At 58.9% G+C, this 24,522-nt stretch overlaps 1 protein-coding gene across 1 annotated transcript in view; it reads right to left on the reverse strand.

Annotated features, from left to right (window-relative positions):
• INPPL1 (inositol polyphosphate phosphatase like 1) overlaps positions 1-23,109 on the reverse strand; it is a 49,022-nt gene extending 25,913 nt beyond the window's left edge. The window contains 1 exon segment of the mRNA XM_075334017.1: positions 22,427-23,109. Within this exon segment, the coding sequence (XP_075190132.1) occupies positions 22,427-22,612 (186 nt within the window). The 5' untranslated portion in view covers positions 22,613-23,109.
• Between the last annotated feature and the right edge of the window lie 1,413 nt (positions 23,110-24,522).

Genomic DNA, 24,522 nt, shown 5'->3' on the forward strand with positions numbered 1-24,522 from the left:
GCTCAGACAGTATCACACAGTAGAGGATTAGATACACAGCTCAGCAGACAGTATCACACAGTAGAGGATTAGATACACAGCTCAGCAGACAGTATCACACAGTAGAGGATTAAATACACAGCTCAGCAGCCAGTATCACACAGGAGAGGATTAGATACACGGCTCAGCAGCCAGTATCACACAGGAGAGGATTAGATACACGCTCAGCAGCCAGTATCACACAGGAGAGGATTAGATACACGGCTCAGCAGACAGTATCACACAGGAGAGGATTAGATACACAGCTCAGCAGCCAGTATCACACAAGATAGGATTAGATACACAGCTCAGCAGCCAGTATCACACAGGAGAGGATTAGATACACGGCTCAGCAGACAGTATCACACAGGCTAGGATTAGATACACGGCTCAGCAGACAGTATCACACAGGAGAGGATTAGATACACGGCCTCAGCAGACAGTATCACACAGGAGAGGATTAGATACACAGCTCAGCAGCCAGTATCACACAGCTAGGATTAGATACACGGCTCAGCAGACAGTATCACACAGGAGAGGATTAGATACAGCGCCTCTCCCTGGTCGGGATGATTTTTGCTCTGCGTCTGGCCTCATACCTGCGGTGACCTACATACAGTGTGTATATATACATATATATATATATATATATATTTATTTGTGTTTTCATCCTAGAAATTGTTCCAGATTGTTATGATTCCGCGCTTTGTTATTCAGGTTTATTCACTTTGTGTTTATTGGAACAACACGAGAAAAACAGACAAATTGGACAGAATTTCACACAAAACTCCAAAAATGGTGCGGACAGGAATGTTGCCCCCTCAGCTTAATATTTGGCTGCTCCCTTTCCCCTGTGTAATAAACCCCTTCTATCAGTCGCCTCCTGTCCCCGTCCACAGCTTCTTCCTCCTCTCACCTGGAATCTCGGACTCTTCTTATAAACGTCTCCAGGTCTCTCATATCTGAAGGCGTCTTCTCTTCTCTTCTTCTCTCCTCTCCTCTCCTCTCCTCCCAATCTTCAGATCTCTCCTCAGGTGTGAATGGGGTTTAGATCCGGACTCATGCTTTCTCTTTAGATCTCTCCAGTGCTGTTTCCATCCATTTCTGAGGCTTCTTGAACTGTTTGGGGTCATTGTCCTGCTGGAGACCCCTGACCTAGGACACACAACACCCTCAGCTTTCTGACACTGGGCTCTACATTGCCACCCAAAATCCTCTGGAAACCTTCAGATTTCATGATGTCTTGCACACAGTCATGGCCCTCCGTGACAGACGCAGCAAAACAATCTCAAATATCTCTGCCCTCCACCATGTGTGACTGTAGGTGCTGTGCTCTTTACTTTGTTGGCCTCATTCTGTTTTCAGTAAACAGTAGAATGATGTGCTTTACCAAAAGCCGCTATCCTGGTCTCATCTGTCCACAAGATGCTTTCCTTCAGAAGGCTTTTGGTTACTCATGTACATTATGGCTTTTCTGTCTGTGTCAGCAGTGGGGTCCTCCTGGGTCTCCTCCATAGCATTTAATTTCATTCAGATGTGGACGGATAGTTCACACTGACGCTGATGTCCCTGAGCTGCAGCTTGAATTTCTCTGGACCTTGATTGGGATTTATCCACCATCCGGACTATCGTGCGCTACAACCTTTCATCATTTTTTCTCTACCGTCCATATCCAGGGAGATTAGCTATAGTGCCATGGGTTGTAAACTTCTTGATTATGTTGTGCTGTGCACCGTGGACAAAGGAACATCAAGATCTCTGGAGATGGACTTGTAATCTTAAGATTGTTGATATTTTTCAACACTTTTGGTTATTTTTCCCTCTTTCTGCTCTCCATGCTTAGTGCGGCACACACAGACACACAGTGCAGAGACTGAGCCAACTTCTCCCCTTATTATCTGGTTTCAGGTGTGATTTTCATATTGCCCACTCCTGTTACTTGTCACAGGGGAGTGTGAACGGCGTCACATGCTGGAAACAAAGTTGTTTACCCACAATATTGGAAAAGGGCCAACAATTTTGTCCACACCATTTTTGTGTGAAATTATGTTTCAAAACACACAAAGGAAATAAACCTGTGTATAACAAAACGTGAGATTACAATACAATTCTGGGAGAAATACTTTATTTTTTGGAACAATTTCAAGGGTGCCAACACTTTCGACCATAAATGAATGTATTCACACACACAATAGAGTAACATAGATATCAGGGGGCAGAGGGTGTAGTGGTCCGGGGCCCTGTGATGAGAGGGGCCTCTCGGAGCTACCGCTATTGTACACTGTACTGGTGCGGATACAGACCTCCCTGCAGGGCCGCGCTCAGACCCACGGGTGAGGCGGGAGCGTGGAGCCGCGAGAGGACATCACCGCCATGTTCCCATAACCATCAGAATTCATGAGTAGGTGAGTACAGGGTGTTTGATTTGGGCTTGTGGGGGGAATACTGGGGGCCACATTACAGTGTGGGGGGAATACTGGGGGCCACATTACAGTGTGGGGGGAATACTGGGGGCCACATTACAGTGTGGGGGGGGATACTGGGGGCCACATTACAGTGTGGGGGGAATACTGGGGGCCACATTACAGTGTGGGGGGAATACTGGGGGCCACATTACAGTGTGGGGGGGATACTGGGGGCCACATTACAGTGTGGGGGGAATACTGGGGGCCACATTACAGTGTGGGGGGAATACTGGGGGCCACATTACAGTGTGGGGGAATACTGGGGGCCACATTACAGTGTGGGGGGAATACTGGGGGCCACATTACAGTGTGGGGGGAATACTGGGGGCCACATTACAGTGTGGGGGGAATACTGGGGGCCACATTACAGTGTGGGGGGAATACTGGGGGCCATATTACAGTGTGGGGGAATACTGGGGCCATATTACAGTGTGGGGAGAATACTGGGGCCATATTACAGTGTGGGGGAATACTGTGGCCATATTACAGTGTGGGGGAATACTGTGGCCATATTACAGTGTGGGGGGAATACTGGGGGCCATATTACAGTGTGGGGGAATACTGGGGGCCATATTACAGTGTGGGGAGAATACTGGGGCCATATTACAGTGGGGGGGGGAATACTGGGGCCATATTACAGTGTGGGGGGAATACTGTGGCCATATTACAGTGTGGGGGAATACTGTGGGCATATTACAGTGTCGGGGAGAATACTGGGGCCATATTACAGTGTGGGGGGAATACTGGGGGCCACATTACAGTGTGGGGGGAATACTGGGGGCCACATTACAGTGTGGGGGGAATACTGGGGACATATTACAATATTACAGTGTGGGGGGGATACTGGGGCCATATTACAGTGTGGGGGGGGATACTGGGGCCATATTACAGTGTGTGTGGAATACTGGGGCCATATTACAGTGGGGGTGGAATACTGGGGCCATATTACAGTGGGGGGGGGATACTGGGGCCATATTACAGTGTGGGGGGAATACTGGGGCCATATTACAGTGGGGGTGGAATACTGGGGCCATATTACAGTGGGGGTGGAATACTGGGGCCATATTACAGTGTGGGGGAATACTGGGGCCATATTACAGTGTGTGTGGAATACTGGGGCCATATTACAGTGGGGGTGGAATACTGGGGCCATATTACAGTGGGGGGGGGATACTGGGGCCATATTACAGTGTGGGGGGAATACTGGGGCCATATTACAGTGGGGGTGGAATACTGGGGCCATATTACAGTGGGGGGGGAATACTGGGGCCATATTACAGTGAGGGGGGAATAATGGGGGCCATATTACAGTGTGGGGGGAATAGTGGGGGCCACATTACAGTGTGGGGGGAATACTGGGGGCCACATTACAGTGTGGGGGGAATACTGGGGACATATTACAGTGTGGGGGGAATACTGGGGGCCATAATACAGTGTGGGGGGAATACTGGGGCCATATTACAGTGTGGGGGGGAATACTGGGGCCATATTACAGTGTGGGGGGAATAATGGGGGCCATATTACAGTGTGGGGGAATACTGGGCCCATATTACAGCGTGGGGGGAATACTGGGGGCCACATTACAGTGTGGGTGGAATACTGGGGCCATATTACCGTGTGGGGGGAATACTGGGGCCATATTACAGTGTGGGGGGGAATACTGGGGCCATATTACAGTGTGGGGGGAATACTGGGGCCATATTACAGTGTGGGGGGAATACTGGGGCCATATTACAGTGTGGGGGGAATACTGGGGCCATATTACAGTGTGGGGGGAATACTGGGGCCATATTACAGTGGGGGGGAATACTGGGGCCATATTACAGTGGGGGGGAATACTGGGGCCATATTACAGTGGGGGGGGGAATACTGGGGCCATATTACAGTGGGGGGGAATAATGGGGGCCATATTACAGTGTGGGGGGAATAGTGGGGGCCACATTACAGTGTGGGGGGAATACTGGGGGGCCACATTACAGTGTGGGGGGAATACTGGGGACATATTACAGTGTGGGGGGGGGGGGGGGGGAATACTGGGGCCATATTACAGTGTGGGGGGGAATACTGGGGCCATATTACAGTGTGGGGGGAATAATGGGGGCCATATTACAGTGTGGGGGAATACTGGGCCCATATTACAGCGTGGGGGGGAATACTGGGGGCCACATTACAGTGTGGGTGGAATACTGGGGCCATATTACCGTGTGGGGGGAATACTGGGGCCATATTACAGTGTGGGGGGGGAATACTGGGGCCATATTACAGTGTGGGGGGAATACTGGGGCCATATTACAGTGTGGGGGGAATACTGGGGCCATATTACAGTGTGGGGGGAATACTGGGGCCATATTACAGTGTGGGGGGAATACTGGGGCCATATTACAGTGGGGGGGAATACTGGGGCCATATTACAGTGGGGGGGGAATACTGGGGCCATATTACAGTGGGGGGGGGAATACTGGGGCCATATTACAGTGGGGGGGAATAATGGGGGCCATATTACAGTGTGGGGGGAATACTGGGGGCCACATTACAGTGTGGGGGGAATACTGGGGACATATTACAGTGTGGGGGAAATACTGGGGGCCATATTACAGTGTGGGGGGAATACTGGGGCCATATTACAGCGTGGGGGAATACTGGGCCCATATTACAGTGTGGGGGGAATAATGGGGGCCATATTACAGTGTGGGGGAATACTGGGCCCATATTACAGCGTGGGGGGAATACTGGGGGCCACATTACAGTGTGGGTGGAATACTGGGGCCATATTACAGTGTGGGGGGAATACAGTGTGGGGGGAATACTGGGGCCATATTACAGTGGGGGGGGGGAATACTGGGGCCATATTACAGTGGGGGGAGAATACTGAGGCCATATTACAGTGTGCGGAGAATACTGAGGCCATATTACAGTTTGGGGGGGAATACTGGGGCCATATTACAGTGGGGGGGGATACTGGGGCCATATTACAGTGTGGGGGGAATAATGGGGGCCATATTACAGTGTGGGGGGAATAATGGGGGCCATATTACAGTGTGGGGGGAATACTGGGGGCCACATTACAGTGTGGGGGGAATACTGGGGGCCACATTACAGTGTGGGGGGGAATACTGGGGACATATTACAGTGTGGGGGAAATACTGGGGGCCATATTACAGTGTGGGGGGGAATACTGGGCCCATATTACAGTGTGGGGGGAATACTGGGGACATATTACAGTGTGGGGGGAATACTGGGGCCATATTACAGTGTGGGGGGAATACTGGGCCCATATTACAGTGTGGGGGGAATACTGGGGCCATATTACAGTGTGGGGAAATACTGGGCCCATATTACAGCGTGGGGGAATACTGGGGGCCACATTACAGTGTGAGTGGAATACTGGGGCCATATTACCGTGTGGGGGGGAAATACTGGGGCCATATTACAGTGTGGGGGGGAATACTGGGCCATATTACAGTGTGGGGGGAATACTGGGGCCATATTACAGTGTGGGGGGAATACTGGGGCATATTAGTGTGGGAGGGAATACTGGGGCCATATTAGTGTGGGGGGGAATACTGGGGCCATATTACAGTGTGGGGGGAATACTGGGGCCATATTACAGTGTGGGGGGAATACTGGGGCCATATTACAGTGTGGGGGGAATACTGGAGGGCCATATTACAGTGTGGGGGGAATAATGGGGGCCATATTACAGTGTGGGGGGAATACTGGGGCCATATTACAGTGTGGGGGGGAATACTGGGGGCCACATTACAGTGTGAGTGGAATACTGGGGCCATATTACCGTGTGGGGGGGAATACTGGGGCCATATTACAGTGTGGGGGGGAATACTGGGGCCATATTACAGTGTGGGGGGAATACTGGGGCCATATTACAGTGTGGGGGGAATACTGGGGCCATATTAGTGTGGGGGGGAATACTGGGGCCATATTAGTGTGGGGGGGAATACTGGGGCCATATTACAGTGTGGGGGGAATACTGGGGCCATATTACAGTGTGGGGGGAATACTGGGGCCATATTACAGTGTGGGGGGAATACTGGGGCCATATTACAGTGTGGGGGGAATAATGGGGGCCATATTACAGTGTGGGGGGGAATACTGGGGCCATATTACAGTGTGGGGGGGAATACTGGGGCCATATTACAGTGTGGGGGGGAATACTGGGGCCATATTACAGTGTGGGGGGGAATACTGGGGCCATATTACAGTGTGGGGGGGAATACTGGGGCCATATTACAGTGTGGGGGGAATACTGGGGCCATATTACAGTGTGGGGGGAATACTGGGGCCATATTAGTGTGGGGGGGAATACTGGGGCCATATTAGTGTGGGGGGGAATACTGGGGCCATATTACAGTGTGGGGGGGAATACTGGGGCCATATTAGTGTGGGGGGGAATACTGGGGCCATATTAGTGTGGGGGGGAATACTGGGGCCATATTACAGTGTGGGGGGAATACTGGGGCCATATTAGTGTGGGGGGGAATACTGGGGCCATATTACAGTGTGGGGGGGAATACTGGGGCCATATTACAGTGTGGGGGGGAATACTGGGGCCATTTTAGTGTGGGGGGGAATACTGGGGCCATATTAGTGTGGGGGGGAATACTGGGGCCATATTACAGTGTGGGGGGAATACTGGGGCCATATTACAGTGTGGGGGGAATACTGGGGCCATATTACAGTGTGGGGGGAATAATGGGGGCCATATTACAGTGTGGGGGGAATAATGGGGCCATATTACAGTGTGGGGGGAATAATGGGGGCCATATTACAGTGTGGGGGGAATAATGGGGCCATATTACAGTGTGGGGGGAATACTGGGGCCATACTACAGTGTGGGGGGAATAATGGGGGCCATATTACAGTGTGGGGGGAATAATGGGGGCCATATTACAGTGTGGGGGGAATACTGGGGCCATATTACAGTGTGGGGGGAATACTGGGGCCATATTACAGCGTGGGGGGGAATACTGGGTGCCATATTACAGCGTGGGGGGAAATACTGGGGGCCATATTACAGCGTGGGGGGAATACTGGGGTCATATTACAGTGTGGGGGGAAATACTGGGGGCCATATTACAGTGTGGGGGAAATACTGGGGTCATATTACAGTGTGGGGGGAAATACTGGGGTCCATATTACAGTGTGGGGGAAATACTGGGTCATATTACCGTGTGGGGGAAATACTGGGGTCATATTACAGTGTGGGGGGAAATACTGGGGTCATATTACAGTGTGGGGGGAAATACTGGGGTCATATTACAGTGTGGAGGGGATACTGGGGGCCATATTACAGTGTGGGGGGAATACTGGGGCCATATTACAGTGTGGGGGGAAATACTGGGGTCATATTACAGTGTGGGGGGAAATACTGGGGCCATATTACAGTTTGGGGGGGAATACTGGGGCCATATTACAGTTTGGGGGGGATACTGGGGGCCATATTACAGTGTGGGGGGAATACTGGGGCCATATTACAGTGTGGGGGAAATACTGGGGCCATATTACAGTTTGGGGGGGAACACTGGGGCCATATTACAGTGTGGGGGGAATACTGGGGCCATATTACAGTGTGGGGGAAATACTGGGGCCATATTACAGTTTGGGGGGGAATACTGGGGCCATATTACAGTGTGGGGGGAATACTGGGGCCATATTACAGTGTGGGGGAATACTGGGGCCATATTACAGTGTGCGGGAAATACTGGGGCCATATTACAGTGTGGGGGAATACTGGGGCCATATTACAGTGTGCGGGGAATACTGGGGCCATATTACAGTGTGGGGGGAATACTGGGGCCATATTACAGTGTGGGGGGAATACTGGGGCCATATTACAGTGTGGGGGGAATACTGGGGCCATATTACAGTGTGGGGGAATACTGGGGCCATATTACAGTGTGCGGGGAATACTGGGGCCATATTACAGTGTGGGGGGAATACTGGGGCCATATTACAGTGTGCGGGGAATACTGGGGCCATATTACAGTGGGGGGGGAATACTGGGGCCATATTACAGTGTGAGGGGAATACTGGGGGCCATATTACAGTGTGGGGGGAATACTGGGGCCATATTACAGTGTGGGGGGAATACTGGGGCCATATTACAGTGTGGGGGGAATACTGGGGCCATATTACAGTGTGGGGGAATACTGGGGCCATATTACAGTGTGCGAGGAATACTGGGGCCATATTACAGTGTGGGGGGAATACTGGGGCCATATTACAGTGTGGGGGGAATACTGGGGCCATATTACAGTGTGGGGGGAATACTGGGGCCATATTACAGTGTGTGGGGAATACTGGGGCCATATTATAGTGTGGGGGGAATACTGGGGCCATATTACAGTGTGGGGGGAATACTGGGGCCATATTACAGTGTGGGGGGGAATACTGGGGCCATATTACAGTGTGGGGGGAATACTGGGGCCATATTAGTGTGGGGGGGAATACTGGGGCCATATTACAGTGTGGGGGGAATACTGGGGCCATATTACAGTGTGGGGGGAATACTGGGGCCATATTACAGTGTGGGGGGAATACTGGGGCCATATTACAGTGTGGGGGGAATAATGGGGGCCATATTACAGTGTGGGGGGAATACTGGGGCCATATTACAGTGTGGGGGGGAATACTGGGGGCCACATTACAGTGTGAGTGGAATACTGGGGCCATATTACCGTGTGGGGGGGAATACTGGGGCCATATTACAGTGTGGGGGGGAATACTGGAGCCATATTACAGTGTGGGGGGGAATACTGGGGCCATATTACAGTGTGGGGGGAATACTGGGGCCATATTAGTGTGGGGGGGAATACTGGGGCCATATTAGTGTGGGGGGGGAATACTGGGGCCATATTACAGTGTGGGGGGAATACTGGGGCCATATTACAGTGTGGGGGGAATACTGGGGCCATATTACAGTGTGGGGGGAATACTGGGGCCATATTACAGTGTGGGGGGAATACTGGGGCCATATTACAGTGTGGGGGGAATAATGGGGGCCATATTACAGTGTGGGGGGAATACTGGGGCCATATTACAGTGTGGGGGGGAATACTGGGGCCATATTACAGTGTGGGGGGGAATACTGGGGCCATATTACAGTGTGGGGGGGAATACTGGGGCCATATTACAGTGTGGGGGGGAATACTGGGGCCATATTACAGTGTGGGGGGGAATACTGGGGCCATATTACAGTGTGGGGGGAATACTGGGGCCATATTAGTGTGGGGGGGGAATACTGGGGCCATATTAGTGTGGGGGGGAATACTGGGGCCATATTACAGTGTGGGGGGGAATACTGGGGCCATATTAGTGTGGGGGGGAATACTGGGGCCATATTAGTGTGGGGGGGAATACTGGGGCCATATTACAGTGTGGGGGGAATACTGGGGCCATATTACAGTGTGGGGGGGAATACTGGGGCCATGTTACAGTGTGGGGGGGAATACTGGGGCCATTTTAGTGTGGGGGGGAATACTGGGGCCATATTAGTGTGGGGGGGAATACTGGGGCCATATTACAGTGTGGGGGGAATACTGGGGCCATATTACAGTGTGGGGGGAATACTGGGGCCATATTACAGTGTGGGGGGAATAAGGGGGGCCATATTACAGTGTGGGGGGAATAATGGGGCCATATTAGTGTGGGGGGGAATACTGGGGCCATATTAGTGTGGGGGGGAATACTGGGGCCATATTACAGTGTGGGGGGAATACTGGGGCCATATTACAGTGTGGGGGGAATACTGGGGCCATATTACAGTGTGGGGGGAATACTGGGGCCATATTACAGTGTGGGGGGAATAAGGGGGGCCATATTACAGTGTGGGGGGAATACTGGGGCCATATTACAGTGTGGGGGGGAATACTGGGGCCATATTACAGTGTGGGGGGGAATACTGGGGCCATATTACAGTGTGGGGGGGAATACTGGGGCCATATTACAGTGTGGGGGGAATACTGGGGCCATATTACAGTTTGGGGGGGAATACTGGGGCCATATTACAGTGTGGGGGGAATAATGGGGGCCATATTACAGTGTGGGGGGAATACTGGGGCCATATTACAGTGTGGGGGGAATACTGGGGCCATATTACAGTGTGGGGGGGAATACTGGGGCCATATTACAGTGTGGGGGGGAATACTGGGGCCATATTACAGTGTGGGGGGGAATACTGGGGCCATATTACAGTGTGGGGGGAATACTGGGGCCATATTAGTGTGGGGGGGGAATACTGGGGCCATATTAGTGTGGGGGGGAATACTGGGGCCATATTAGTGTGGGGGGGAATACTGGGGCCATATTACAGTGTGGGGGGAATACTGGGGCCATATTAGTGTGGGGGGGAATACTGGGGCCATATTACAGTGTGGGGGGGAATACTGGGGCCATATTACAGTGTGGGGGGGAATACTGGGGCCATTTTAGTGTGGGGGGGAATACTGGGGCCATATTAGTGTGGGGGGGAATACTGGGGCCATATTACAGTGTGGGGGGGAATACTGGGGCCATATTACAGTGTGGGGGGAATACTGGGGCCATATTACAGTGTGGGGGGAATAATGGGGGCCATATTACAGTGTGGGGGGAATACTGGGGCCATATTACAGTGTGGGGGGGAATACTGGGGGCCACATTACAGTGTGAGTGGAATACTGGGGCCATATTACCGTGTGGGGGGGAATACTGGGGCCATATTACAGTGTGGGGGGGAATACTGGGGCCATATTACAGTGTGGGGGGAATAATGGGGGCCATATTACAGTGTGGGGGGAATAATGGGGCCATATTAGTGTGGGGGGGAATACTGGGGCCATATTAGTGTGGGGGGGAATACTGGGGCCATATTACAGTGTGGGGGGAATACTGGGGCCATATTACAGTGTGGGGGGAATACTGGGGCCATATTACAGTGTGGGGGGAATACTGGGGCCATATTACAGTGTGGGGGGAATAATGGGGGCCATATTACAGTGTGGGGGGAATACTGGGGCCATATTACAGTGTGGGGGGGAATACTGGAGCCATATTACAGTGTGGGGGGGAATACTGGGGCCATATTACAGTGTGGGGGGGAATACTGGGGCCATATTACAGTGTGGGGGGAATACTGGGGCCATATTACAGTTTGGGGGGGAATACTGGGGCCATATTACAGTGTGGGGGGAATAATGGGGGCCATATTACAGTGTGGGGGGAATACTGGGGCCATATTACAGTGTGGGGGGGAATACTGGGGCCATATTACAGTGTGGGGGGGAATACTGGGGCCATATTACAGTGTGGGGGGGAATACTGGGGCCATATTACAGTGTGGGGGGGAATACTGGGGCCATATTACAGTGTGGGGGGAATACTGGGGCCATATTAGTGTGGGGGGGGAATACTGGGGCCATATTAGTGTGGGGGGGAATACTGGGGCCATATTACAGTGTGGGGGGGAATACTGGGGCCATATTAGTGTGGGGGGGAATACTGGGGCCATATTAGTGTGGGGGGGAATACTGGGGCCATATTACAGTGTGGGGGGAATACTGGGGCCATATTAGTGTGGGGGGGAATACTGGGGCCATATTACAGTGTGGGGGGGAATACTGGGGCCATATTACAGTGTGGGGGGGAATACTGGGGCCATTTTAGTGTGGGGGGGAATACTGGGGCCATATTAGTGTGGGGGGGAATACTGGGGCCATATTACAGTGTGGGGGGAATACTGGGGCCATATTACAGTGTGGGGGGAATACTGGGGCCATATTACAGTGTGGGGGGAATAATGGGGGCCATATTACAGTGTGGGGGGAATAATGGGGCCATATTAGTGTGGGGGGGAATACTGGGGCCATATTAGTGTGGGGGGGAATACTGGGGCCATATTACAGTGTGGGGGGAATACTGGGGCCATATTACAGTGTGGGGGGAATACTGGGGCCATATTACAGTGTGGGGGGAATACTGGGGCCATATTACAGTGTGGGGGGAATACTGGGGCCATATTACAGTGTGGGGGGAATAATGGGGGCCATATTACAGTGTGGGGGGAATACTGGGGCCATATTACAGTGTGGGGGGGAATACTGGGGCCATATTACAGTGTGGGGGGGAATACTGGGGCCATATTACAGTGTGGGGGGGAATACTGGGGCCATATTACAGTGTGGGGGGAATACTGGGGCCATATTACAGTGTGGGGGGAATACTGGGGCCATATTAGTGTGGGGGGGAATACTGGGGCCATATTAGTGTGGGGGGGAATACTGGGGCCATATTACAGTGTGGGGGGGAATACTGGGGCCATATTAGTGTGGGGGGGAATACTGGGGCCATATTAGTGTGGGGGGGAATACTGGGGCCATATTACAGTGTGGGGGGAATACTGGGGCCATATTAGTGTGGGGGGGAATACTGGGGCCATATTACAGTGTGGGGGGGAATACTGGGGCCATATTACAGTGTGGGGGGGAATACTGGGGCCATTTTAGTGTGGGGGGGAATACTGGGGCCATATTAGTGTGGGGGGGAATACTGGGGCCATATTACAGTGTGGGGGGAATACTGGGGCCATATTACAGTGTGGGGGGAATACTGGGGCCATATTACAGTGTGGGGGGAATAATGGGGGCCATATTACAGTGTGGGGGGAATAATGGGGCCATATTACAGTGTGGGGGGAATAATGGGGGCCATATTACAGTGTGGGGGGAATAATGGGGCCATATTACAGTGTGGGGGGAATACTGGGGCCATACTACAGTGTGGGGGGAATAATGGGGCCATATTACAGTGTGGGGGGAATACTGGGGCCATATTACAGTGTGGGGGGAATACTGGGGCCATATTACAGTGTGGGGGGAATACTGGGGCCATATTACAGCGTGGGGGGGAATACTGGGGGCCATATTACAGCGTGGGGGGAAATACTGGGGGCCATATTACAGCGTGGGGGGAATACTGGGGTCATATTACAGTGTGGGGGGAAATACTGGGGGCCATATTACAGTGTGGGGGAAATACTGGGGTCATATTACAGTGTGGGGGGAAATACTGGGGGCCATATTACAGTGTGGGGGAAATACTGGGTCATATTACCGTGTGGGGGAAATACTGGGGTCATATTACAGTGTGGGGGGAAATACTGGGGTCATATTACAGTGTGGGGGGAAATACTGGGGTCATATTACAGTGTGGAGGGGATACTGGGGGCCATATTACAGTGTGGGGGGAATACTGGGGCCATATTACAGTGTGGGGGGAAATACTGGGGCCATATTACAGTGTGGGGGGAAATACTGGGGCCATATTACAGTTTGGGGGGGAATACTGGGGCCATATTACAGTGTGGGGGGGAATACTGGGGGCCATATTACAGTGTGGGGGGAATACTGGGGCCATATTACAGTGTGGGGGAAATACTGGGGCCATATTACAGTTTGGGGGGGAATACTGGGGCCATATTACAGTGTGGGGGGAATACTGGGGCCATATTACAGTGTGGGGGGAATACTGGGGCCATATTACAGTGTGGGGGAAATACTGGGGCCATATTACAGTTTGGGGGGGAATACTGGGGCCATATTACAGTGTGGGGGGAATACTGGGGCCATATTACAGTGTGGGGGAATACTGGGGCCATATTACAGTGTGCGGGAAATACTGGGGCCATATTACAGTGTGGGGGAATACTGGGGCCATATTACAGTGTGCGGGGAATACTGGGGCCATATTACAGTGTGGGGGGAATACTGGGGCCATATTACAGTGTGGGGGGAATACTGGGGCCATATTACAGTGTGGGGGGAATACTGGGGCCATATTACAGTGTGGGGGGAATACTGGGGCCATATTACAGTGTGGGGGAATACTGGGGCCATATTACAGTGTGGGGGAATACTGGGGCCATATTACAGTGTGCGGGGAATACTGGGGCCATATTACAGTGTGGGGGGAATACTGGGGCCATATTACAGTGTGCGGGGAATACTGGGGCCATATTACAGTGGGGGGGGAATACTGGGGCCATATTACAGTGTGAGGGGAATACTGGGGGCCATATTACAGTGTGGGGGGAATACTGGGGCCATATTACAGTGTGGGGGGAATACTGGGGCCATATTACAGTGTGGGGGGAATACTGGGGCCATATTACAGTGTGGGGGAATACTGGGGCCATATTACAGTGTGGGGGGAATACTGGGGCCATATTACAGTGTGGGGGGAATACTGGGGCCATATTACAGTGTGGGGGGAATACTGGGGCCATATTACAGTGTGTGGGGAATACTGGGGCCATATTATAGTGTGGGGGGAATACTGGGGCCATATTACAGTGTGGGGGGAATACTGGGGACCACATTACAGTGTGGGGGGGAATACTGGGGCCATATTACAGTGTGCGGGGAATACTGGGGCCATATTACAGTGGGGGGGGAATACTGGGGGCCATATTACAGTGTGGGGGGAAATACTGGGGCCATATTACAGTGTGGGGGGAAATACTGGGGCCATATTACCGTGTGGGGGGAAATACTGGGGCCATATTACAGTGTGGGGGGGATACTGGGGGCCATATTACAGTGTGGGGGGAAATACTGGGGCCATATTACCGTGTGGGGGGAAATACTGGGGACATATTACAGTGTGGGGGGGATACTGGGGCCATATTACAGTTTGGGGGGGAATACTGGGGCCATATTACCGTGTGGGGGGGGGGAATACTGGGGCCATATTACCGTGTGGGGGGGGGGAATACTGGGGCCATATTACAGTGTGGGGGGGAATACTGGGGCCATATTACAGTGGGGGGGAATACTGGGGCCATATTACAGTGTGGGGGGGAATACTGGGGCCATATTACAGTGTGGGGGGCATGTTAGAGTTAGCGTGCACTCTTCAGCTTGTTGTTGCACGGCTCAGCTCGGTCGGTCCCGCTCGGGGGTACCTGGTGACGGGGCCGGAGATGTGAGGAGTCGGATGTGTCCGTGCTGTAACCTCCGCAGACAAGTCCTGGCCGGAGAAGTCGTCATGTCGGTCTGGGCCAGATGGAGAAGTGAGCGTCGCCATCAGACATAACGTCAGCTGTAAGTCTCATCTGTTCCTGTGCTGTAATATACTGTACATTCTGCAGGACTGGTATATAGCACTATACAGAGGATGCAAAAGTTTGAGCACCCCTGGCCTAAATGACTGTCATTGTGAACAGTGAAGAAAGCTGCGGATGAAAGTGTCTGAGCAGAACGTTACAGGACGTTGTTCACCGCTTCTTTGTATTTTAGGCCCAAAAAAACTTTTACATTTTTAAATTAACAAAAAGGAAAATCGTCCAATGCAAAAGTCTGTGCACCCGTGGAGATTTGTGCTCAGATACGCGTGCCCGAGGTTTCAGACCATAATGATCCTGTTAGGGTCATGTCTCCTTCATCCGGTGACGGAAATGTCACCGCTTTATACACACCCGGCCTCCTCCAACCCTGAGCGGGGGGTACACGGGGGGCCGAGGCTGGACCCGGTGTACATGTATCTGAGCAGGGGGTACACGGGGGGCCGAGGCTGGACCCGGTGTACATGTATCTGAGCAGGGGGTACACGGGGGGCCGAGGCTGGACCCGGTGTACATGTATCTGAGCCAAGGGTACACGGGGGGCCGAGGCTGGACCCGATGTACATGTATCTGAGCGGGGGGTACACGGGGGGCCGAGGCTGGACCCAGTGTACATGTATCTGAGCAGGGGGTACACGGGGGGCCAAGGCTGGACCCGGTGTACATGTATCTGAGCCAAGGGTACACGGGGGGCCGAGGCTGGACCTGGTGTACATGTATCTGAGCGGGGGGTACGCAGGGGGCCGAGGCTGGACCCGGTGTACATGTATCTGAGCCAAGGGTACACGGGGGGCCGAGGCTGGACCCGGTGTACATGTATCTGAGCAGGGGGTACGCGGGGGGCCGAGGCTGGACCCGGTGTACATGTATCTGAGCCAAGGGTACACGGGGGGCCGAGGCTGGACCCGGTGTACATGTATCTGAGCGGGGGGTACACGGGGGGCCAAGGCTGGACCCGGTGTACATGTATCTGAGCGGGGGGTACACGGGGGCCGAGGCTGGACCTGGTGTACATGTATCTGAGCCAAGGGTACACGGGGGGCCGAGGCTGGACCTGGTGTACATGTATCTGAGCGGGGGGTACACGGGGGGCCGAGGCTGGACCCGGTGTACATGTATCTGAGCGGGGGGCCGAGGCTGGACCCGGTGTACATGTATCTGAGCCAAGGGTACACGGGGGGCCGAGGCTGGACCTGGTGTACATGTATCTGAGCGGGGGGTACGCGGGGGGCCGAGGCTGGACCCGGTGTACATGTATCTAAGCAGGGGGTACGCGGGGGGCCGAGGCTGGACCCGGTGTACACGTATCTGAGCAGGAGGTATGCGGGGGCCGAGGCTGGACCCAGTGTACATGTATCTGAGCAGGGGGTACACGGGGGGCCGAGGCTGGACCCGGTGTACATGTATCTGAGCCAAGGGTACACGGGGGGCCGAGGCTGGACCCGGTTTTTATGTATCTGAGCAGGGGGTACGCGGGGGGCCGAGGCTGGTCCCAGTGTACATGTATCTGAGCGGGGGGTACACGGGGGGGCCGGGGCTGGACCTGGTGTATATGTATCTGAGCGGGGGGTACACGGGGGGGGTCGGGCCTGGACCTGGTGTATATGTATCTGAGTGGTGGTACACGGGGGGCCGGGGCTGGGCCCGGTGTACATGTATCTGAGTGGTGGTACACGGGGGGCCGGGGCTGGACCCGGTGTACATGTATCTGAGCCAAGGGTACACGGGGGGCCGGGGCTGGACCCAGTGTACATGTATCTGAGCGGGGGGTACACGGGGGGCAGAGGCTGGACCTGGTGTATATGTATCTGAGCGGGGGGTACACGAGGGGCCGAGGCTGGATCCTGTATATATGTATCTCAGCAGTGGGCCGCCCCTATATATATATATGTATCTGAGCGGAGGCCGCAGCTGTGCTCCCGCTCTGCTCACTTCCGCGGCTGCAGCTGTCTCTCGGCGGCCCTGGAGCGACAGATATTCTGCACATTCCTGTGTGATGAGCCGTGGCGCAGTGAAGCCTCAGGCTCTGGAGCCGCCGCACCCGTCAGGAGTCCCCCGGAGCCGCCGCACCCGTCAGGAGTCCCCCGGAGCCGCCGCACCCGTCAGGAGTCCCCCGGAGCCGCCGCACCCGTCAGGAGTCCCCCGGAGCCGCCGCACCCGTCAGGAGTCCCCCGGAGCCGCCGCACCCGTCAGGAGTCCCCCGGAGCCGCCGCACCCGTCAGGAGTCCCCCGGAGCCGCCGCACCCGTCAGGAGTCCCCCGGAGCCGCCGCACCCGTCAGGAGTCCCCCGGAGCCGCCGCACCCGTCAGGAGTCCCCCGGAGCCGCCGCACCCGTCAGGAGTCCCCCGGAGCCGCCGCACCCGTCAGGAGTCCCCCGGAGCCGCCGCACCCGTCAGGAGTCCCCCGGAGCCGCCGCACCCGTCAGGAGTCCCCCGGAGCCGCCGCACCCGTCAGGAGTACCCCAGAGCCGCCGCACCCGTCAGGAGTACCCCAGAGCCGCCGCACCCGTCAGGAGTACCCCAGAGCCGCCGCACCCGTCAGGAGTACCCCGGAGCCGCCGCACCCGTCAGGAGTCCCCCGGAGCCGCCGCACCCGTCAGGAGTCCCCCGGAGCCGCCGCACCCGTCAGGAGTCCCCCGGAGCCGCCGCACCCGTCAGGAGTCCCCCGGAGCCGCCGCACCCGTCAGGAGTCCCCCGGAGCCGCCGCACCCGTCAGGAGTCCCCCGGAGCCGCCGCACCCGTCAGGAGTCCCCCGGAGCCGCCGCACCCGTCAGGAGTCCCTCGGAGCCGCCGCACCCGTCAGGAGTCCCCCGGAGCCGCCGCACCCGTCAGGAGTCCCCCGGAGCCGCCGCACCCGTCAGGAGTCCCCCGGAGCCGCCGCACCCGTCAGGAGTCCCCCGGAGCCGCCGCACCCGTCAGGAGTCCCCCGGAGCCGCCGCACCCGTCAGGAGTCCCCCGGAGCCGCCGCACCCGTCAGGAGTCCCCCGGAGCCGCCGCACCCGTCAGGAGTCCCCCGGAACCGCCGCACCCGTCAGGAGTCCCCCGGAACCGCCGCACCCGTCAGGAGTCCCCCGGAACCGCCGCACCCGTCAGGAGTCCCCCGGAGCCGCCGCACCCGTCAGGAGTCCCCCGGAGCCGGGCCGGGACGGTCATGTGCTGTGTACGTGGGGCACAAGTGATGGCGCCATTCATACGTATGAACCGCGATGGTGCGCCTTATAAAAACCGCTCCGCTGGGGGGGGGATCAGCGCGGAACCGCATCCCGAGAGACGCCAGGACACAAGCAGAATTATGAACGCAGCTCCGGATGTGACCAGAGAAGACGCAGGACGGGGCACCAGCGATGGCGCTATAGAGCCGGATGGCGCCATGTGCAGTATTTACACAGACGGATGCAGAGTTCTGCTTCCAGGGCACAGCGCGGTCACCGCGTCCTCTCGGGCGGACGCACACGAAGCAAAGAATGTGACCCCCGCCGCTTACCGTCCGGCCTGAGGGCCACAGTCTCTGACCAGTCAGTGTGGCCGGCTGCCAGCGTGGGGACAACGCCGCCACATCCGCTCACCACAGATCCTCCTGAATGACATCATGAAACCCGAGGGCATCCAGAGCGCACACTGTGACGAAACCTCAGCTGAGGAAGTGACAGCGAATCCATGAGATCACAGCTCCCGCTGATCGCACGTCTTACCGCCATTATCGCTCTAATATCAGGTCAGCCCCAGGGTATGAGGCGCCATCAGCACGACACAGTCTGACGCTAGTGCCATAATGAGGAGGGGGCTGGACTCACTGGGGGGGCGGGGGGTGAAGAGCCGGACTCGCAGGGGCAGTGCGGGGGGGCCAGATTCTCAGGGGGGGGGACCGACCGGACTCGCAGGGGGGGGGGGGACCGACCGGACTCGCAGGGGGGGGGGGGACCGACCGGACTCGCAGGGGGGGGGGACCGACCGGACTCGCAGGGGGGGGGGGACCGACCGGACTCGCAGGGGGGGGGGGGACCGACCGGACTCGCAGGGGGGGGGGGGACCGACCGGACTCGCAGGGGGGGGGGGGGACCGACCGGACTCGCAGGGGGGGGGGGGGACCGACCGGACTCGCAGGGGGGGGGGGGGACCGACCGGACTCGCAGGGGGGGGGGGGGACCGACCGGACTCGCAGGGGGGGGGGGGACCGACCGGACTCGCAGGGGGGGGGGGGACCGACCGGACTCGCAGGGGGGGGGGGACCGACCGGACTCGCAGGGGGGGGGGGGACCGACCGGACTCGCAGGGGGGGGGGGGGACCGACCGGACTCGCAGGGGGGGGGGGGACCGACCGGACTCGCAGGGGGGGGGGGACCGACCGGACTCGCAGGGGGGGGGGGGACCGACCGGACTCGCAGGGGGGGGGGGGACCGACCGGACTCGCAGGGGGGGGGGGGACCGACCGGACTCGCAGGGGGGGGGGGGACCGACCGGACTCGCAGGGGGGGGGGGGACCGACCGGACTCGCAGGGGGGGGGGGGACCGACCGGACTCGCAGGGGGGGGGGGGACCGACCGGACTCGCAGGGGGGGGGGGACCGACCGGACTCGCAGGGGGGGGGGACCGACCGGACTCGCAGGGGGGGGGGACCGACCGGACTCGCAGGGGGGGGGGGATCGACCGGACTCGCAGGGGGGGGGGGACCGACCGGACTCGCAGGGGGGGGGGGACCGACCGGACTCGCAGGGGGGGGGGGACCGACCGGACTCGCAGGGGGGGGGGGACCGACCGGACTCGCAGGGGGGGGGGGGGACCGACCGGACTCGCAGGGGGGGGGGGACCGACCGGACTCGCAGGGGGGGGGGGACCGACCGGACTCGCAGGGGGGGGGGGACCGACCGGACTCGCAGGGGGGGGGGGGACCGACCGGACTCGCAGGGGGGGGGGGACCGACCGGACTCGCAGGGGGGGGGGGACCGACCGGACTCGCAGGGGGGGGGGACCGACCGGACTCGCAGGGGGGGGGGACCGACCGGACTCGCAGGGGGGGGGGGGCCGACCGGACTCGCAGGGGGGGGGGACCGACCGGACTCGCAGGGGGGGGGACCGACCGGACTCGCAGGGGGGGGGACCGACCGGACTCGCAGGGGGGGGGGGACCGACCGGACTCGCAGGGGGGGGGGACCGACCGGACTCGCAGGGGGGGGGACCGACCGGACTCGCAGGGGGGGGGACCGACCGGACTCGCAGGGGGGGGGGACCGACCGGACTCGCAGGGGGGGGGACCGACCGGACTCGCAGGGGGGGGGACCGACCGGACTCGCAGGAGGGGGGGACCGACCGGACTCGCAGGAGGGGGGGACCGACCGGACTCGCAGGAGGGGGGGACCGACCGGACTCGCAGGGGGGGGGACCGACCGGATTCGCAGGGGGGGGGGGGACCAGATTCGCAGGGGCGGTGCGGGGGGAGGGGGAGACCGGATCCGCAGAGGGCAGTGCGGGGGGGGGGGGGAAGGAGAGGAACCGGATTCGCAGGGGCACTGTGGGGGGGAAGGGCCAGACTCCCAGGGGCGGTGCAGGGGGGGAGGGAGGACTGGACTCGCAGGGGCGGTGCGGGGAGGGAGGGAGGGCTGGACTCGCAGGGGCGGTGCGGGGAGGGAGGGAGGGCTGGACTCGCAGGGGCGGTGCGGGGGGGGGGAGGGAGGGCTGGACTCGCAGGGGCGGTGCGGGGGGGGGGGAGGGAGGGCTGGACTCGCAGGGGCGGTGCGGGGGGGGGAGGGAGGGCTGGACTCGCAGGGGCGGTGCGGGGAGGGAGGGCTGGACTCGCAGGGGCGGTGCAGGGAGGGAGGGAGGGCTGGACTCGCAGGGGCGGTGCGGGGAGGGAGGGCTGGACTCGCAGGGGCGGTGCGGGGAGGGAGGGCTGGACTCGCAGGGGCGGTGCGGGGAGGGAGGGCTGGACTCGCAGGGGCGGTGCGGGGAGGGAGGGCTGGACTCGCAGGGGCGGTGCGGGGGGGGGGGAGGGAGGGCTGGACTCGCAGGGGCGGTGCGGGGGGGGGGGAGGGAGGGCTGGACTCGCAGGGGCGGTGCGGGGGGGGGGGGGGGGAGGGAGGGCCGGACTCGCAGGGGCGGTGCGGGGGGGGGGGGGAGGGAGGGCTGGACTCGCAGGGGCGGTGTGGGGGGGAGGCCCAGACTCGCAGGGGCGGTGCGGGGGGGGGAGGGAGGGCCGGACTCGCAGGGGCGGTGCGGGGGGGAGGGAGGGCTGGACTCGCAGGGGCGGTGCGGGGGGGGAGGGAGGGCTGGACTCGCAGGGGCGGTGCGGGGGGGGAGGGAGGGCTGGACTCGCAGGGGCGGTGCGGGGGGGGAGGGAGGGCTGGACTCGCAGGGGCGGTGCGGGGGGGGAGGGAGGGCTGGACTCGCAGGGGCGGTGCGGGGGGGGAGGGAGGGCTGGACTCGCAGGGGCGGTGCGGGGGGGGAGGGAGGGCTGGACTCGCAGGGGCGGTGCGGGGGGGGAGGGAGGGCTGGACTCGCAGGGGCGGTGCGGGGGGGGAGGGAGGGCTGGACTCGCAGGGGCGGTGCGGGGGGGGAGGGAGGGCTGGACTCGCAGGGGCGGTGCGGGGGGGGAGGGAGGGCTGGACTCGCAGGGGCGGTGCGGGGGGGAGGGAGGGCTGGACTCGCAGGGGCGGTGCGGGGGGGGGGAGGGCCAGACTCGCAGGGGCGGTGTGGGGGGGGGGGGGAGGGCGGGGGGCTGGACTCGCAGGGGCGGTGTGGGGGGGGAGGGCGGGGAACCGGATTCGCAGGGGCGGTGCAGGGGGAAGGACCGGACTCGCAGGGGTGGGTTAAGGACCGGACTCGCAGGGACGTACTCACAGGACGCAGAGGGCGTACGCCCCGGTGACGCTCTCGCTGTCTCGCACCAGGAAGCTTCCGTCTCTTCCGGCCTTCGCCAGGATCTCCTCGGCAGCCGCGCGGCTCAGATCCCGGTGGTACCAGGGCAGCGCCATGTTCCCCGCGGTCCCGGCTGCCAGCACCGCACCGCAGCTCAGCGCCATGTCCAGGAAAGTCACAAATTAATCCAAAAAAATTAAAAAAAGGAAAAAAAAAAACAGCCAAAAAAAAGGAAAAAATAATTTAAAAACAAAGGCAGAAATGAAAGAGTCAACAAGTAAAAAGTCGCAACAAGTTCCACAAAAAGTTACACGAGGTGAAGTAAAAGCCGCAGCCGGGGGCCCCGTGCACACAGGGGGCGACACCCCAGGAAATCCGCCCGCGCCCCCCGAGGTGCATCACCGGCGCCCGGCGGAGAGGAGGAGCCGCCCGGAGGCCGCGGTCACTGAGAGCCCGGACACCGGGGAGAAAGAGGCCAAACCCCGGGCACCGGCATCCCGCGGCCACCACCGACACAGGCGGCAAAAAGAGGAACCGCCGGAGACAGAGCAGCCGCCCCGGACACCGGAGCCACACAGCGACACCGCGCGGCGGCAGGAGGAAGTGCAGGGATCACCAACAACACAGCGACACCGTGCGGCGGCAGGAGGAAGTGCAGGGATCACCAACAACACAGCGACACCGTGCGGCGGCAGGAGGAACTGCAGGGATCACCAACAACACAGCGACACCGCGCGGCGGCAGGAGGAAGTGCAGGGATCACCAACAACACAGCGACACCGCGCGGCGGCAGGAGGAAGTGCAGAGATCACCAACAACACAGCGACACCGTGCGGCGGCAGGAGGAAGTGCAGGGATCACCAACAACACAGCGACACCGCGCGGCGGCAGGAGGAAGTGCAGGGATCACCAACAACACAGCGACACCGCGCGGCGGCAGGAGGAAGTGCAGAGATCACTAACAAAACAGCGACACCGCGCGGCGGCAGGAGGAAGTGCAGGGATCACCAACAACACAGCGACACCGTGCGGCGGCAGGAGGAAGTGCACGGATCACCAACAACACAGCGGCACCGCGCGGCGGCAGGAGGAAGTGCAGAGATCACCAACAAAACAGCGACACCGTGCGGCGGCAGGAGGAAGTGCAGAGATCACCAACAACACAGCGACACCGTGCGGCGGCAGGAGGAACTGCAGAGATCACTAACTAAACAGCGACACCGTGCGGCGGCAGGAGGAAGTGCAGGGATCACCAACAACACAGCGACATCGTGCGGCGGCAGGAGGAACTGCAGGGACCACCAACAAAACAGCGACATCGTGCGGCGGCAGGAGGAACTGCAGGGATCACCAACAACACAGCGACACCGTGCGGCGGCAGGAGGAAGTGCAGGGATCACCAACAACACAGCGACACCGTGCGGCGGCAGGAGGAACTGCAGAGATCACCAACAACACAGCGACACTGTGCGGCGGCAGGAGGAACCACCAACAAAACAGCGACACCGCGCGGCGGCAGGAGGAAGTGCAGGGATCACCAACAACACAGCGACACCGTGCGGCGGCAGGAGGAAGAGCAGAGATCACCAACAAAACAGCGACACCATGCGGCGGCAGGAGGAAGTGCAGAGATCACCAACAACACAGCGACATCGTGCGGCGGCAGGAGGAACTGCAGGGATCACCAACAACACAGCGACACCGTGCGGCGGCAGGAGGAAGTGCAGGGACCACCAACAAAACAGCGACACCGTGCGGCGGCAGGAGGAAGTGCAGGGATCACCAACAACACAGCGGCACCGTGCGGCGGCAGGAGGAAGTGCAGAGATCACCAACAACACAGCGACACCGTGCGGCGGCAGGAGGAAGTGCAGGGATCACCAACAACACAGCGGCACCGTGCGGCGGCAGGAGGAAGTGCAGGGATCACCAACAACACAGCGGCACCGTGCGGCGGCAGGAGGAACTGCAGGGACCACCAACAAAACAGCGACACCGTGCGGCGGCAGGAGGAAGTGCACGGATCACCAACAAAACAGCGACACCGCGCGGCGGCAGGAGGAAGTGCAGGGAT

The sequence above is a fragment of the Anomaloglossus baeobatrachus genome, chromosome 2 (genome assembly GCF_048569485.1).
Source record: "Anomaloglossus baeobatrachus isolate aAnoBae1 chromosome 2, aAnoBae1.hap1, whole genome shotgun sequence".
Taxonomy (NCBI): domain Eukaryota; kingdom Metazoa; phylum Chordata; class Amphibia; order Anura; family Aromobatidae; genus Anomaloglossus; species Anomaloglossus baeobatrachus.